Source organism: Dromiciops gliroides, chromosome 2 (genome assembly GCF_019393635.1).
Source record: "Dromiciops gliroides isolate mDroGli1 chromosome 2, mDroGli1.pri, whole genome shotgun sequence".
Taxonomy (NCBI): domain Eukaryota; kingdom Metazoa; phylum Chordata; class Mammalia; order Microbiotheria; family Microbiotheriidae; genus Dromiciops; species Dromiciops gliroides.
The window spans coordinates 601844377-601860767 of NC_057862.1; the positions used below are offsets into that span (position 1 = coordinate 601844377).

Consider the following 16391-nt stretch of genomic DNA (forward strand, 5'->3'; position numbering starts at 1 on the left):
ACCGGAACTAGACTATCATCACAAGTTAAATTATTGACCACAATTGCTTAGACAAGAGATGAATCCATAAAAAACTGACGAACACCATTTTAGGAGATGTGTACATGTAAAATACTCACAATCTCAAAATATAGAGACCTGGCAAAAAGAGTTTAAAATCATGTGAGAACAGGAGGTGCAGATGATCCTTATTATCCTGTGGGCTACTGATGTACCAAAGAATGCTTTTGGTGAGGCTAGAGAGGATCTCTATACACTTATTTTACTGAGACCCAGAGAAGTAATGTGATCTCTCAGGTCATGCAGAGAGTTAATGGTAGATCTATTCCAAGAACCAAGGTCTCCTGTGTCTTGGGCTCTCCATAGAGCGGACAAAGATGAGTCTCTTGGCAGAAAGCATATCTCATCTAGAACAAGGTTAATGAGTGAACACACAATGTCATCAAATAGTTATTCAGATTTTGGGGCAGCCACATTGTCCATGTTTAAGGCACTATCTTTGGATATTACTATCTTCATCAAGGCAGGGGCTCAGAAATGTCAAGGCATTCAACAGTGGTATAAATTCATGCTAATGAAATCCAGGAAAATTTTGAAGAAAAAGGCTAAGGTAAGGCCTGGAATTACACTGGTCAATGACCCCCTGCCTCTTTTTTATTAGTATACAAAGTTGAAAGTTGACTTTCTACTCTGTACTCCTTTGCAGCACTTCAATATTGGCCACTCTATGGAGAGCCCAAGACACAGGAGACCTTGGTTCTTGGAATAGATTTATTATTAACTCTGCATGACCTGAGACAGATCACATTACTTCTCTGGATCTCAGTAAAATAAGGGTAAACTGCATGGTCTCTTCTAGGTCAAATGGTCTATGATTTTAGGAAAAGGAGGAAATAATCATAGAGAAGGGCATTTCCACATGGCAAATATGCAAACTATTTCAGACATTCCTCAAGGTTCTTTTTGCTTGCTTCCTTGGGATCAGGCTAATATAGAACCTTTAAACAAAGTAAGGGATAAGCAAGGAGCTTATCTTACCCCTCAAACCACTGCTGGCACATAGTAGCAAAGCCCAGGAACTAGAACTGGCAACAAGAAATATTCATCCCTTCAAGGGTCACACAGCCTAAATCAGCTCTTGAGGCAGATCTTTTTTATATTGTTTTGTTTTGTTTTTGAGGAAGTTGTGCTGAGCCACTGAAAGCTGCAAAAGCTAACTACAAATCTTCAAGACGTTGGGTGGATGGAGAGATAAACATGGCCTTCCTCTGGATCTCCTTGCTGGTTTTCCTGGGCTCGGGCTCAGGATGTCATCATCGGATCTGCCACTGCTCTGACAGGGTTTTCATCTGCCAAGAAAGCAAGGTGACCGAGATTCCTTCAGACATTCCTCGGAACGCTGTTGAACTGTGAGTAACTGAGGGACCAGCTGTGTGGTTGGCACCTGGGTCTTATGTGTCACTGTTATTTTGCAATTAAACCATCCCTGTCCTTGCTGGAGGTTCAGTAAAAAGAAGTTCCCCCTTTCCACATGTCTTTTGACCTTTAGTGTCCCAAACATCAAAGGTGAGTGATAGATTCTCAGAGCATGATAAAAGAAGATTGTAGGAAGTGAAATTCATGAGGAAAGGGGAAGGATGAAATAGAATCAAAATTGTAAATTATTTGGGAGTCTTATTCCATAGTTTTGGTGAAGTAAAAAAATGAAGCTATCACTTTTAGGAAAGTTGTATCTGAGAGGAAAAAATAGGGCTTTGGACAGAGGTGGATTCAGTTATGTTTGTCTACTGAGATCCAGAATATTGATGTGGCCTTCTAGGGACACCCACATGTTTGCCAAATAAAAATGTTTTCTAAACTCTCTGAGGCTTTTCTTCCCAAGAGGTAAAAAAGGAAAGCTTTTTTCAGACAGCTAGGAAAGCAGACTTTTTTCTCAACTCAGTTCAACCAATACTTATTGAGGACCTACTATGTACATGACATTTGGCTAGATGGACTTTTCCCTCGACTTCTACGGAATCACTTATTTTTACAAAGCTTTAGATATATTCCATTTCTGAATCACCCAATTTTCAAACATATTCCTCCCCAGTCTTCAACCCAGAGAAGCATCTCTTATAACAAATCACAAAAAAGAGGGTAAAAAAGCAGCTCAGCAAATCCAAACAACTTTGACAAGATATGTAATATTTCATATCCAAAGTACCCACACCTCCCCTCCCTTTCACACTCTCCTCTTCTACAAAGAAGGAAGAGAAATGTAATTTTTCAAATCTTTGGCAGGAATAAGCTTTCACTCATTCACTTTAAAAAGAAAAAAAAGACATATGGGAGGAGCCTTGGAGATCAGCTGGATTTATTTTACAGATGAGGAAATAAAGGTTCTATTTAGTTCAGTGATTTTTCTAATGTAACATAGGTGGTAGTAGTAGTAGTAGTAGTAGTAGTAGTAGTAGTAGTAGTAGTAGTAGTAGTAGTAGTAGTAGTAATAGTAGTATTAGTAGTAGTATAGTAGTAGCAGCAGTAGCAGCAGCAGTAGCAGCTAGCATTTATAGAGGACTGAAGTTTGCCAAGCACTTTACATATGTGTATCTCACTTGATCTTCACAACAACCTTGAATGGCAGGTGCTATTATTATCCCAATTTTAAAGATGGGGAAATAGAACCTAGGAGCAGTTAAATGAATTGCTCAGGGTCATATAGTAATAAATGGACAAATCAAGATTCAAATTCATTTCTTCAAGACTCTAAGTCCCATACTCTATCTAGTAAACCACCTAGTAAATGAAAGAAGTAAAACTAGAACTCATACTTTCTGAACTCCTTCCACTACACTGTTCTGCCTATAATAGATGGCAACTGTTTAGCTGCAAGAGCCCATATGCTTTATGAGTTTAAGCCATGGGTTCCTCTTTGATACCTGGAGATGGGAAAGTTTTCTCTACATGAAGCTATACCTATTTCTTATAGAACCGAGTGCTTTGATTTAAAATGTTCTCAGTGTACTCCCTCTGGTTGAAAACTGTCTTCCATTTCTCCTGAAACTGTGAATGACTTGATCCTTTGCAGAATTTGTTTACCTTGCTAATTCTGCAAGAGGGACCTCTCTCTGGCAGATTGTTGCTGGGGAGGCTTAGAGGTAATAATCATATACAGACCCCTAACCAGATCTACCTCATTCATCAGATTTCCCCCAATAATTCTGAATCATAGGATCCAAGGTTTAGAATTAGAAGGCACATTAGTGGTCATCTAGGTGACCTCCTCATCTTTTACTTAGGGAAACTGAGGCCCAAAGAGAATAAACAATATGCTCAAGATTACACAAGTGACAGAGTCATAAGTCAAACCCAGCCTCCACCAATTCCAAAATTAGCACCCTTTCTATTCCTTTCCCGAGTCCCAACATGCTGACTAGTAGCAAAGGGTGTTTTCAAAGAAGCAGAGAAATGGTTGTCAGTGTATGTGTTTTGGCTACACTGTCTCAAATCAGACAGTAGATTGTGACTAGGCTAAAAATGTGCCTGCCCAAGAGGACAGCCTGTCTACTTTTAGATTATTATGAACCTGGCAGAGATACATTGTGGCTAATCTCCAAAAACAAAGAACTGGCCTCTCTTAGAGCAAGTCTTCACTGCTTCTCCTTTCATTGTTCTCTTTCCAGCTGTGAAATCAGGCAGAATCAGCCTGATCTGAGTCATGAAATATATAAGGTCCTTCCAAAATAAGGATAGAATTATTTATTATTTGTTTGTTTGTTTATTTATTTATTATTGCACAGGGTCACACAGCTAGTAAGTGTTAAGTGTCTGAGGGTGATATGAACTCAGGTACTCCTGACTCCAGGGCTGGTGCTCTATCCACTGAGCCACCTAGCTGCCCCCATAAGGATAGAATTTTAGTGCTGGAAGCGACCAGAGACACCTTCTAGTTCAAGTTCATAATTTTGTAATTGAGGAAGCATTAGTCCAGAAAGTTTTGTGACTTATCCATAGTAATTTGGCAAAGGTTATTAAAACAAGTGTCTTGTTTCAAGTACAGTGTGATTTCCTGTACCACCTCTGGCAGAATATCCTAGAAATACATCATGTTAGAGTTGAAAGGCAGATCAGAGATCATCTGGTTCAATTTCCTCACTTTACAGATGAAGAAACTGAGGCCCAAGGCAGTGAGTTGTTTCACCTAACCACTACAACCAGTAAACAGCAGAGCAAGGACTGCAACCCAAGTTTCCTGAAGCTTATTCTAGGATTCTGTCCAATACACTAACATGGTTTCTCATATTTTACCAATCAAGAAACAGGTTCTCCAACGTTAAGTAAGTGAATCGGTCAAAATCATGTTTCTATTAAGTGGTAGATCAGAGATGAGAAACCACTGCTTTAGATTGCAATTAAAGGGCTCTTCATAGTACAACCACACTTTTACTCTCAGTGATGAGTTATTCAAATATGGGCCCTAAAGTTTCTTCCAACTCTAAATCTGGTTACTATGATCTCATTTTCCCTCTGTTCATTAGTGAATAAAATGACTCAATAATATCAGATGCATTTCCCAGACTACTTTCTGAAAGTAAGAGTACATCTTGGGGGCAACAGTAATACAATTGCTTATGGCCTACAGTATATACTCACAGTCTATCTTCCTCATCCTCCCCTCCCACCACAGTCTATCCACCATTGTCACTGTCAGTCCTTCAGTAGAAGCAACTCAAGGAATGGTTGGGACATAGGATGGCAGAGGCTCAAGAACACATCTATCCATCCACCTAATTTTTTTTTGGTGGGGCAATGAGGGTTAAGTGATTTTCCCAGGGTCATACAGCTAGTAAATGTCAAGTGTCTAATTCTGGATTTGAACTCAGGTCCTCCTGAATCCAGGGCCGGTGTTTTATCCGCTGTGCCACCTAGCTGCCCCCTCATCCATTTCATTTTAGCTAGGCCTGTGCTACCCAAACTTCAAATTATTCTTTGCAATCTCACACTGCTATAAAACCTGTATATAATTACTACACCATCTCCTACAGCCTTTGGCTGTTCATGCTACGAAGCAGCTTCTCATCTAAACTGTTCTTGTTCACCTTCATGGTTTCTTTGAGAATGCTGACAGCTGAGAAATTGGGGCAAAAGAGACCAGACAAAAACAAATCAGGCCCAGAGTGTTACTTCCATTTATTGTCAGTTTTTTTTTTACATGAGTAGGCAATAAACCTAGGGAGTGTAATTTCAAGTTCAGTCCCTCAACCTTCACTGTGATCTACTACCACCCCCACTGCCCCCCAAAAGAAAAATTCTTTAGTCACAGACCATCTGAGACCTCAGATTCTTTTAAAAGGGAACAAATCCCTCATTGCATAATGAGATATCAGGTTTTATAAAATGTAAGCACCTTTGGGAGAGGATACACAGTCAATTAAATTCACAGGAAGATGTAAATAACTGATAGCAAAGCCTTTCTTAAGAGCAAGTGTTATTGGGAGAAGGGAAATAAGAGGTGAGATTAGGCAGTAGAGGTGAACTATAATAGGGAGAGGAGAAGGAATACAAAAACAGAAGGTCATGGACTCCAAAGCTAATCTTCAATAACTTTGCTATTTTGCCAAAGGCCAATATTCTCGGCCAACGTTTGTTCAGTTTTATAGAACAGTTACAGTCAATATCAGATTCAGTTTCCTCATATGTAAACGGAGGAAAATAGGTTGCTCCAGAAGACAAATGAAATAAAGATGTAAATTGCGTATAAATACTAGCTATGATGAAGATGACAACAATGGTGATGATGTCATCCTGAAGCCAAGAAGAAACATTCTAAATGACTTAATGGATATAAGTTTTTACTGACTATGTAACAGGGCAGCTGGATGGTGCCATCTTGGATTTGACTTAAGAAGACCTGAGTCCAAATCATACTTCAGATACTTATTAGCTGTGTGCTTCTGGGCAAATTGCATAATTACTCTCAGTCTCAGTTAACTCATCTGTAGAATGTGGATAATAATAGTTCCTACTTCATAGGGTTGTTGTGAAGATTAAATGAAATGACAGCTATAAAATTATTTGCAAACCTAAATGTATACAAATGTTGGCTATGATAATAGAACTGTTTAGATGAGATATTAGCTTTACTATCTTTTTTATGCCAGAATGGATTGGGTTAAAAATGTGGGAAACCTTGCCTTGGCTCAGGGTAGGAGGACGAGAATGAGAAGGAGGGGAAACACAGGTTAAAAGGTGGGTTTTTAAATTTGTACCAACACCTTTTGATTTTATATCACTTTTATTTTCATAACTAGTTTTAAGGTGGTTTTGCTATGTGTTTGCATTGGAGCCTAGGGAATATTCCAAGTGAATCAGAACCCAGAAATGATCTAGGAATAGAAGGGCATTTGTCTAATTTGAAAAGAACTGGGGCAGGAGGACCTGGGTCACTGGCAGTCTATCCAAACCCCAAGATGTTTTGGCTGACCAGTATTTTCTGAGTTTGGGGATTGACTGTGAGGTTTATCGCCTATGGTGTGGGTGGGCAGGTGGGAGGGGTCCTCCTCTTCATAGCCTGTAATTGCTTAATCCATCAACATGTCAGAGCTTTCACTTTTGCTCAGGTTCATCTGGGCAAAAAACTGCTCACACATTTTACCATCTACATTTTTTATACTGTCATTCCCCCTGACTTCCAGCCTCTGCCCTGAGCTCATTAGAGGAGAATTCATTCCATGTACCTCGTCACTATCACCTTGGCATTCTGATCTGATACGAGCTGGGTATGCTGATATTTAGATCAAAGGATGTGAGAGATGCCATCAGGAGACATCTCCTAAGCCTCTGTATTTCCTTCTATCCTTTCTTCCTTCCTCCTGACTATTCTGACTCTCTGCCTCTGGCCATGCAGAAAAGGTGGGGCAAGAATGGACTGTGGCAAGGCTCTGTTCAATAGAGGCAGGTTGCTCATTACTGGCTTAAGAAAAATTACTTTCACTAAAATCTCCCTCTTATGTCTGAAGGTGACACAGGGTCTTGGAGGCTATGCCAACACAATAATAACAAGAGTAGGCCTTGAATGGTCTATAGATATAGTCGTACAATAAACAAGGCAAAGTTTAGAAAAGCTTGTGACTAGGCTTTTAGCAATGAGATGATAAGTTGCATGTGTTTATGTGTTCATGGGCACAGTTCATGAAACTATATAATGAATAAAAATAATTAAAATAAAGGAACAACACTAAGGCAAGCGAGAAGGTTGTAGGAGGTGGAGTTTTGCAGTATTAAGAAGTAATACAGGGGCAGCTAGGTGGCGCAGTGGATAGAGCACCAGCCCTGGAGTCAGGAGTACCTGCGTTCAAATCCGGCCTCAGACACCACTTAACACTTACTAGCTCTGTGACCCTGGGCAAGTCACTTAAACCCAATTGCCTCACTAAAAAAAAAAAGAAGAAGTAATACAAGGGCAGCTAGGTGGTGCAGTGGATAAAGCACAGGCCCTAGATTCAGGAGGACCTGAGTTCATATCTGGCCTCAGACACTTGACACTTACTAGTTGTGCGACCCTGGACAAGTTGCTAAACCCTCATTGCCCCACCAAAAAAAAAAAGTAAAACAAAACTTTGGGTTTAAATGATATCAAGGGCTCATTTGGGGGAAGTACTACAGAGTGAAAATAGCTGACTAGGTAGGAATCAGGACACTTAAATTCTAGTCTCTCCTCTGCCACTAATTTGTTATGTGATCTTGGGCAAGTCATTTAAACTCTGTGCCTCATTTTTTTTTCATTTGAAAATTGGGGAAAAGAATATGTTGATCTTCCATGTTCTTTCTGGGGATCCCATGAGATATAAAAATGACTTTAATATGAGTTTTCATATAGTCCTCCCAAAGATTGAAAGATTTTCAAGTTTCAATCACAAGATTCTTCTCTTGGGGTCAAAAAGTTCCCTCCTCCCCGTTCTACCCTTCTCAGGTTTATGTCAGAAAGTAAGCCCATGATCTGATCATAGTCAGGAGATTCTGGGTTTTATCTTACCTTGAGGGGTGAATAATGAAGTCTAGAAAGCCTCCCTTGGAAACTAACTTTATCCTGTTGGGAGCTGAGCCTTCCTGATATAATGACTAGTTGTGTGGGACCTGAAGAAATCAGTGGACAGCTTGAGCCTTATCCCTCAGTAACAGGATGAGGATAGAAGTCCCTTCTCTTAGAATATCGATGGGGAGCTCATGAAAAAAAAAGCAGTCAATGAATGTCTAACCTGTGACAAAGAAGCATCAGAGAGAGAAAGAGGGACAGAAAAAGGTGGAAGGACAGAGGAGAAGAAAAGGAGGGACAGAGAGAGGAAGAAAAAGAAAGTGAAGGGAAACCAAAGTAGAAAGGGGCTATTTTTTTTGCTCAGGGTCAGAAAACTAAACAATTATATAAACTGGAATTTGAATTTTGATCTTGATTACTTTAAGCACAGGTTACTGTCTTCTCCACCATCTTGCTATTCCCAGTACCACATATGTTATTCTGATGAGCAGTGAATTATCCTATCCCACTGAGATTTTCTTATAATAAAGACATCATTGTTTGTACTAATACTATACTAGGTTTAACATTAGATATCCCACCTTTGTGTAATTCCTTCTCAACAGAACACTGTACCCACAAGTGATGAACCCTGTGTATGGCATTTAGAGTTTTATCAAGGGGCATGAATGACATTCTCAGCAGAGGTATCAGGGAGAAGACTATGGGAGCAGCTGCAGAATGGAGCCCATTTAGAGAGAAAAAGAAGGAAATGGTACAGCAATGGAAGTCTCCTCTAATGCAACCAATGAACTCTACCCAGAGAATTGGCTGAAAGCTATAATTTCCTGAGGGTTATTATTGGCAACTGAAGAAGCAGTTTTGATAGCTCAGAATTGCACTTGCTTTGGGAGGACAAAATTACCCCATTTACTTATTGGTGTGTGCTGTCCTTTTGTGCCCAGGCCCAAATACCAAGAAAGCTCATCCCTTTGAAGTGGGTCAGCTTGGTCATGATGGGGAAATTCATTTGACCTTGTCTTGTGATTCCCAAAGCCACCCACTAGATCCCCTAGCTGCTATGGTTGGTTGGACTATTCATTCTTTTTTCTCTTCCTCAAGCCTCCCTTTCAAAAGGTAGGTAGATTCAAGTGCACTGACTTTGATATCAGAAATCTTGCTTCTAATCCTTACTCTGTCACTTCCTACCTGTGTGTCCTTGGGCAGATTACTTAACCTCTCTACTTCTCAGTTTCCTCATCTGTAAAACCGAGGCATCTTACATCCCTTCCAATTCTAAATCTGATTCTATTGCTACCCATTTTAGACTTACTGGACAAGTTAATAGCCTGTGAATCCTACAAGGACAAATAGCAGAGGTAAAGCTTATTTTTATTTGCTTTGTGGTTGACTCTAAGAAGATCTGAATGTTCATTTCTGATCTGACCTCCTCCTACAGCCTTAGACTTAGACAATATTTTGTTCCTTTGACCTAAGCCTGTTATTGCCTTGTTCTTTAGCGTGTAATAGATCTATTGACCTGAAAGTCTTGAGGGTATGAGCAAAGCCATCTGAGTAAAGGCAAATCAAAGCTCTGCTAGGAATTGGAAACAAAAACATGAAAAGCCAAAGTTCCCCACCATCACCATCACAACCACTCCACACAGTCCTTGTTTCAGTGGCCAAGACCTCCAAACCATAGAATCTTCTGATTCAAAGAAGATTGATAAAATAGCAAATTGTTTAGATGGGAATCTGATTTCTGATTTCCCCAGTGATGAGTTTAGAGGAAGTCTCTATGAACCTGAGGCTCACAAAATTCAGCCAAATATTGAGTAAGTTGGACAGTTCTTGTTTCAGAAATCAATCGTCCAAATTTTAAAAGACTTTCTGATGATTCACACCATAACAACTCAGGTTTATATTCCATTTTAAGGTTTATAACGTACTTTTCTTCAACAACACAGTGAAGAAAATAGTGCAAATATTCCTATTTTGCTGATGAAGAAACAAAAGTTTCTGCAAATTCAGAGAGGCTCATTGATTTGTTCAGGGTCACATAGTCATTACAAGTCAGAATGAGGATTCAAACCCAGATCTTCTAACTCTAAATTCTATATTCTTTTCACAATTCAATTCAGTTCAAAGCAAGAATTATTAAGTGCTTACTGTATGTAAGACACTGTGCTAGGCACTAAGGGTAGAGAGATTAAAAACAAAGTCCTTGCCTTCAAGAAATTTACCTTGTACTAGGGTTATACAATATGTATATAAATATGTAAATGAAGTTAAAAATATCATTGAGCTACTCAGACATGAGATGAGTGGCGCAGTAGATAAAGCACTGGCCCTGGAATTGGGAGGACTTGAGTTCAAATCTCACTTCAGACACATCTGGGCAAGTCAATTAACCCAAACTGCCTTAAACATCTGGGACCATCTCTAGTCATCCATATGTATATCTTGCCACTGGACCCAAATGGCTCTGGAAAAGAGAGTGAGAAAAAAAAAAGGGGCAGCTAGATGGCGCAGTGGATAAAGCACCGGCCCTGGAGTCAGGAGTGCCTGAGTTCAAATCCGGCCTCAGACACTTAACACTTACTAGCTGTGTGACCCTGGGCAAGTCACTTAACCCCAATTGCCTGACGAAAAAAAAAAAAAAAGAAGCGAGTGAGGTTGGTGATCTTGCACAGCCCTCCCTCACTTAAATCCAATTCAGTGCAAGTCACGACATCACCCCTATGTCATGGTTCTCTTCAAGAACAAAGGACAAACAACTACAACCATGTGAGATGAGTGTGTCACGTATGGTTAATAAAGGTTTGCTTGTTTGAGGTGAGCATTATAAATCCCTACCAAGATCCAATCTAGGCTTTGCTCCCTCTTATATTTCATAACTACATTATTGCAAAAATGACAAACTGATTCTCACTCATCTCTGCCCAACTCAATTCTACTCTATACATTGTTCACAGGAACCCCATTCCAAAATCTCCCAAGATTCTTGTTATTCTAGAAAGAAATTCAATCTCCCTAGCTTTACCTTTAAAACTCTCCACAGCCTGGCTGCTATCTACTTCTTAAATCATTTCTCACTTCTTCTCACTACTCTAACCCAATATAATCCAGTACAACAAACATTCATTACAAATTCCTACTGCTTACAAGGTGCTGTGGGCTAACCACTGGAAATGGAAGGTCAAAATGAAAAGCTGCTCTAGCTTTCCCAAAACTTATGTTCTGAGTTGGACCATGAAGGCAAGCTATTCTGCTTACCATCTCTGAACCATGCCAAACCTTAGATTTTTCTCTCCTAGAATTCCCTCCTCACTTGGCTCTACCTAGCCATAATCTACCATTTAAACTAGAAAGATTAATTCTAAAGGCAGCATGGCCAACTCCTAGACTTGGAATCAGGAAAACCTGGGTTTGAATGCTGCATCATTAGCTTTTGTTTTGTTTTGTTTTTTGTGGGGCAATGAGGGTTAAGTGACTTGACCAGGGTCAATCAGTTAGTAAGTATCAAGTGTCTGAGGCCAGATTTGAACTCAGGTCCTCCTGAATCTAGGGCCAGTGTTTTATCCACTGTGCCACCTAGCTGCCCCCTATCATTAGTTTTTGTAACCATGAGCAAATCACAACATCAATGAACTTTAATTTCTTCTTCTCCAAAGTGTGAATTAAATAATAGATGGAGTGATTTCCTCCAAGTGCAGAGGTGAGAGCCTCAAGATGCAATTGCACTATTGTTTGGTTTTAATAATACTAATGATAGCTAGTATTTATACTGAGTACCCAGCACTGTGCTAAGCTATTTACAAATATTATCTCATTTGATCCTCACAACAACCTTTGGAAGTAGGTATTATTATTATTCCCATTTTACAGTTGAGGAAACTGTATTATTTTGTTATAAAAGAGGATTCAGTGAGGGAAGGGGGAGTAACATAAAGGAATTATTTTGATGTAAAAAAGAGCCAAAGGCATCAATAAAATCTAAAAAAGCACTATTTGTAATGTTCCATAGGCTTGTAAAGCTCAAATGGGATGATGTAAAGTGTTTTTTTTTTTGGGGGGGGGGGGTTGGTTTTTTGGAGTTTTTTGGTGAGGCAATTGGGGTTAAGTTACTTGCCCAGGGTCACACAGCTAGTAAGTTTTAAGTGTCTGAGACCAGATTTGAACTCAGGTCCTCCTGAATCCAGGGCTGGTGCTCTATCCACTGTGCCACCTAGCTGCCCCGTAAAGTGTTTTTTAAACTTTAATATATTACATATGGAGAGAGACAGACAGACAGACAGACAGACAGACAGACAGACAGACAGAGTTCGATATAATGCCCATGTCTCCCTTACCCTGAAAAAAAAACCTTCCCCTTGTCTTTCCATCCCTGCTAACTATTATTCTATTTCTCTTCTGTTCTTTATAGTTAAACTCCTTGAGAGAGCTATATATTATAGGTGCCTCCCCTTTCCTTTCACTCTCTTCTTAACTATTCACAATTTGGCTTCTAATCTCATCATTCTACCAAAAATGCTCTCTCCAAATTAATAATTATCTCTTATTTGTCAAATCCAGTGACCTTTTCTCCATCTTCATTTTCCTTGATCTCTTGAACTCTCTGCAGCCTTTGACCCTGTTCATCACACTTTCCTCCTTTGTACTCTCACCTGAGTTTTGGGGACATCATTCTCCTGGTTTTCTTCTTACCTAACTTTTCCTTCTCTATCTCATTTGTTGGCTCTTCCTCCAGATCAGGGTTCTAACCTGGCTCCTCTTATCTTTTCCCTCTACAGTATTTCACTTGGTGATCTCATCAGCTCCTATTGATTTAATTACCATGTCTATGCTTATGATTCTCAAATCTACCATTTTTCCTGCCCCAATCTCTTTGCTGACCTCCAATCATATATCTCCAACTGCTTTTCAAGACATCTTGAAATGGATGTGAATAGACATTGGAAACTCAATATGTCCAAAACAAGACTCATTATCTTTCCCCCTAAACCCTCCCACCCCTTCCTAATTTCCCTACTACTATAGAAAGCAACACCACCTTCCCAGTTCCTCAGGCTCACAATCTAGAAATCACCCTGAATTCCTCCCTATCTTTCACCCCTGATAGAGAGAGAGAGAGAGAGAGAGAGAGAGAGAGAGAGAGAGAGAGAGAGAGAGAGAGAGAGAGAGAGAGAGAGAGAGAGAGGACACCCTATATAGGTAGCTAGGTGAATAAAACACTAGCCTGCAGTCAGAAATATCTGAGTTCTAATCCAGCCTCAAATACTTACTACCTCTGTGACCCTGAGCAAATCATCTAATCTTTATTTGCCTCACTCTCCTCAACTATAAAATGGAGCTAATACCTACCTCTGAGGGTTGGTGTGAGAATTAAATGAGATTATATTTATAATGTGCTTAGAACAGTTCCTGGAATGGAATGGGCTCTTAATAAATTCTTATTCCCTTCCCTTTCCATTGATTTTTCCATCTGGAAAATGAGGGGTTGGGACCAAGGAATCTCTACGTTTCTTCCTACTTCTAATTTTAGATAGTCAATTCAACAGATAAGTACTCACTGGGCCTATGTTAGGCACTAGGGTAGGTAGAAAGCATAGCTAGAAACATAATATACATTTTCTTGAAATGATTTTGTGAGGAACTCAGACTTGGTGCTGTTTTTCCAGATGAAAAGACATAGAAGACTGAGAACCAATAGATTTTAAGTGACTTGCCCAGTGTAATGGAGTTGAGGTTTTGTAATTGGATACAAAATTAGGCCTTTTGTTTGAGAGCCAATGGTCCTTCCACTACTCTATACTTCCTTCTGAGGTGTGTGTATTCTCTTTTATTTGTGTCAGTTATATATCTGAAGTTTTCATTCAGGTCTTATTTTCTGAGGCTGTGGGAAAGAAAGCAAAGAGAAGGAGCAGGTACAAGGTTGTTTTTATCTTGTGGTGCTAAGCAAATTGCACTGAATCACAGATATCCATCTAGATTAGAAAATTAAAGCATTTTGAAATAATTTTGGGTTGTCTCCAAATTGCTTCTGAAATCCAAGTCCTTGGATGATTCTGGGTGTGGTCCTATAGCTGCTGCCAATGTATTGGCACTGAGAACAGCAATTAAAAGAAGGTACTGTTCTGTGATGGCTTAAGTACACCACTGACTGAAAGCACCATTTTCCCTAAGCATCTGGACCATCTGTTTTAGAATCCAGGAGTTCTTCCTGTGGCTGTAACATTATCTTGTTACTCAGGCTTCAGAAAGTTACTGGCATCTTCTCTCAGTCTCTAATAGCTTTTTATGCACAGTGACCCAATTGTATTCTGTAGTATACAAATTTGGTTTGAGGGAGGAGGTTAGAAAGAGGGGAGAGAGTTCGTAATGCACTCTGCCTTCTCAGAGGATATGATGTTAGTGGGTCTGGAAAGTCACTTTTCCAAAACTTCCCACAAAGTTCTACCTGATCACATATACCTATAATTCTTTTAAGTGTGAACAAAGCTGTTCATTTCATAATTAGACAAGAAGAATATGCTGCAAATGCCCCCTAGAAAAAGTGATCCAGGGGCAGCTAGGTCATGCAGTAGATAGAGCACCAGCCCTGAATTCAGGAGGACCCGAGTTAAAATCCGACCTCAGACACTGAACAATTACTAGCTGTGTGACCATGGGCAAGTCATTTAATCCCAATTGCCTCACCAAAAAACAAAAAAAGAAAAAAAAAGTGATTCAGTGGGATTTTCACATAGGTATAAATGATTGATAGCAATCCTTTCTTGAAAGCAGTGAGGAGATAACAAAAGGGCAATCAATCCTTGAAAGGACGTTGATATCAGAAAGGATACTGGGGTCACAGAATTGTCTTTGTCTATTTCACCTTATGATCAATGTTATTTTTTTTATTTAAATAAAAGTATTTTATTATTTTCCAGTTACATGTAGAAATAGTTTTCAAGATTTGTTTATTTTTTGGTTTTGGGGTTTTTTTTTTCAAGGCAATGGGGATTAAGTGACTTGCCCAGGGTCACACAGCTAGTAAGTGTCAAGTGTCTGAGGCCGGATTTGAACTCAGGTACTCCTGAATCCAGGGCCAGTGCTTTATCCACTGCGCCACCTGTCTGCCCCCCCAAGATTTGTTTATATAAGATTTCAAATTTCAAATTTTTCTCCCTCCCTACCCCCCTCCCCTAGAAAGCAGGCAATCTGATATAGGTTAAATATACATAATAACATTAAACATATTTCTGCATTAGTCATGTGATATGAGAAGGATCAGTGCACAAAGGAAAAAATTGAAATCAGAAAACCAACAGCACCAAAAACAAAAGAAATAGTATAGTCCAATCAGCATCCATATCCCACAGTTCATTTTTTTTCCCCTGGATTTGGAGTCTTTTCCATCATGAGTCCTTTGGAACATTCTTGTTCCGTTGGATTGGTGAGAAGAATCTAATCTATCAAAGTTGGTCCACACATAGTGTTGATGATACTGCTTATAATGTTCTTCTGGTTCTGCTCATCTCACTCATCATCAGTTCATGCAAGTCCTTCCAGGTTTCTCTGAACTCCACCTGCTCATCGTTTCTTACAGCACAATAGAATTCCATTACATTCATATACCAAAACTTGTTCAGCCATTCCCCAGTTGATGGACATCTTCTCAATTTCCAATTCCTTGCCACCACAAAAAGAGCAGCTATAAATATTTTTGTACATGTGGGTCCTTTTCCCTTTTTTATGATCTCTTTGGGAAAAAGACCCAAGAGTGGTATTGCTGGGTCAAAGGGTATGCTTTATAGCTCTTTGGGCATAATCCCGAATTGCTCTGCAGAATGGTTGGATCAGTTCACAGCTCCACCAACAATGCATTAGTGTTCCAATTTTCCCACAGCTTCTCCAACATTTATTATTTTCCTTTTTTGTCATTTTAGCCAATCTAATTGGTGTCAGGTGGTACCTTAGAGTTGTTTAAATTTGCATCTCTCTAATCAATAGTGATTTAGAACATTTTTTCATATGGGAATAGATAGCTTTGATTTCTTCATCAGAAAACTGCCTGTTCATATCCTTTGACCATTTATCAATTGGGGAATGACTTGGATTCATATAAATTTGATTTAGTTCCCTATATATTTGAGAAATGAGGCCTTTATCAGAGGTACTGGCCATAAAGATTGTTTCCCAGCTTTCTGTATCCCTTCTAATTTTGGATGTATTGCTTCTGTTTGTACAAAAACTTTTTAATGTAATCAAAGTCATCTATTTTGCATTTCATAATATTCTCTATCTCTTGTTTGGTCATAAACTGCTCTCCTTTCCAAATATGTGAAAGGTAGACTATTCCTTTTTCTCCTAATTTACCTATGGTATCACCTCTTATGCCTAATTCATGTAC

General features: G+C 39.4%; 1 protein-coding gene across 1 annotated transcript in view; it reads left to right on the forward strand.

Moving 5' to 3' along the window:
- The first annotated feature begins 1245 nt into the window (after nucleotides 1-1245).
- The window catches only part of FSHR (follicle stimulating hormone receptor), a 263889-nt gene continuing 248743 nt past the window's right edge, over nucleotides 1246-16391 (forward strand). The window contains exon 1 of the mRNA XM_043988973.1: nucleotides 1246-1409. Within this exon, the coding sequence (XP_043844908.1) occupies nucleotides 1258-1409 (152 nt within the window). The 5' untranslated portion in view covers nucleotides 1246-1257. The remainder of the gene's footprint in view (nucleotides 1410-16391) is intronic.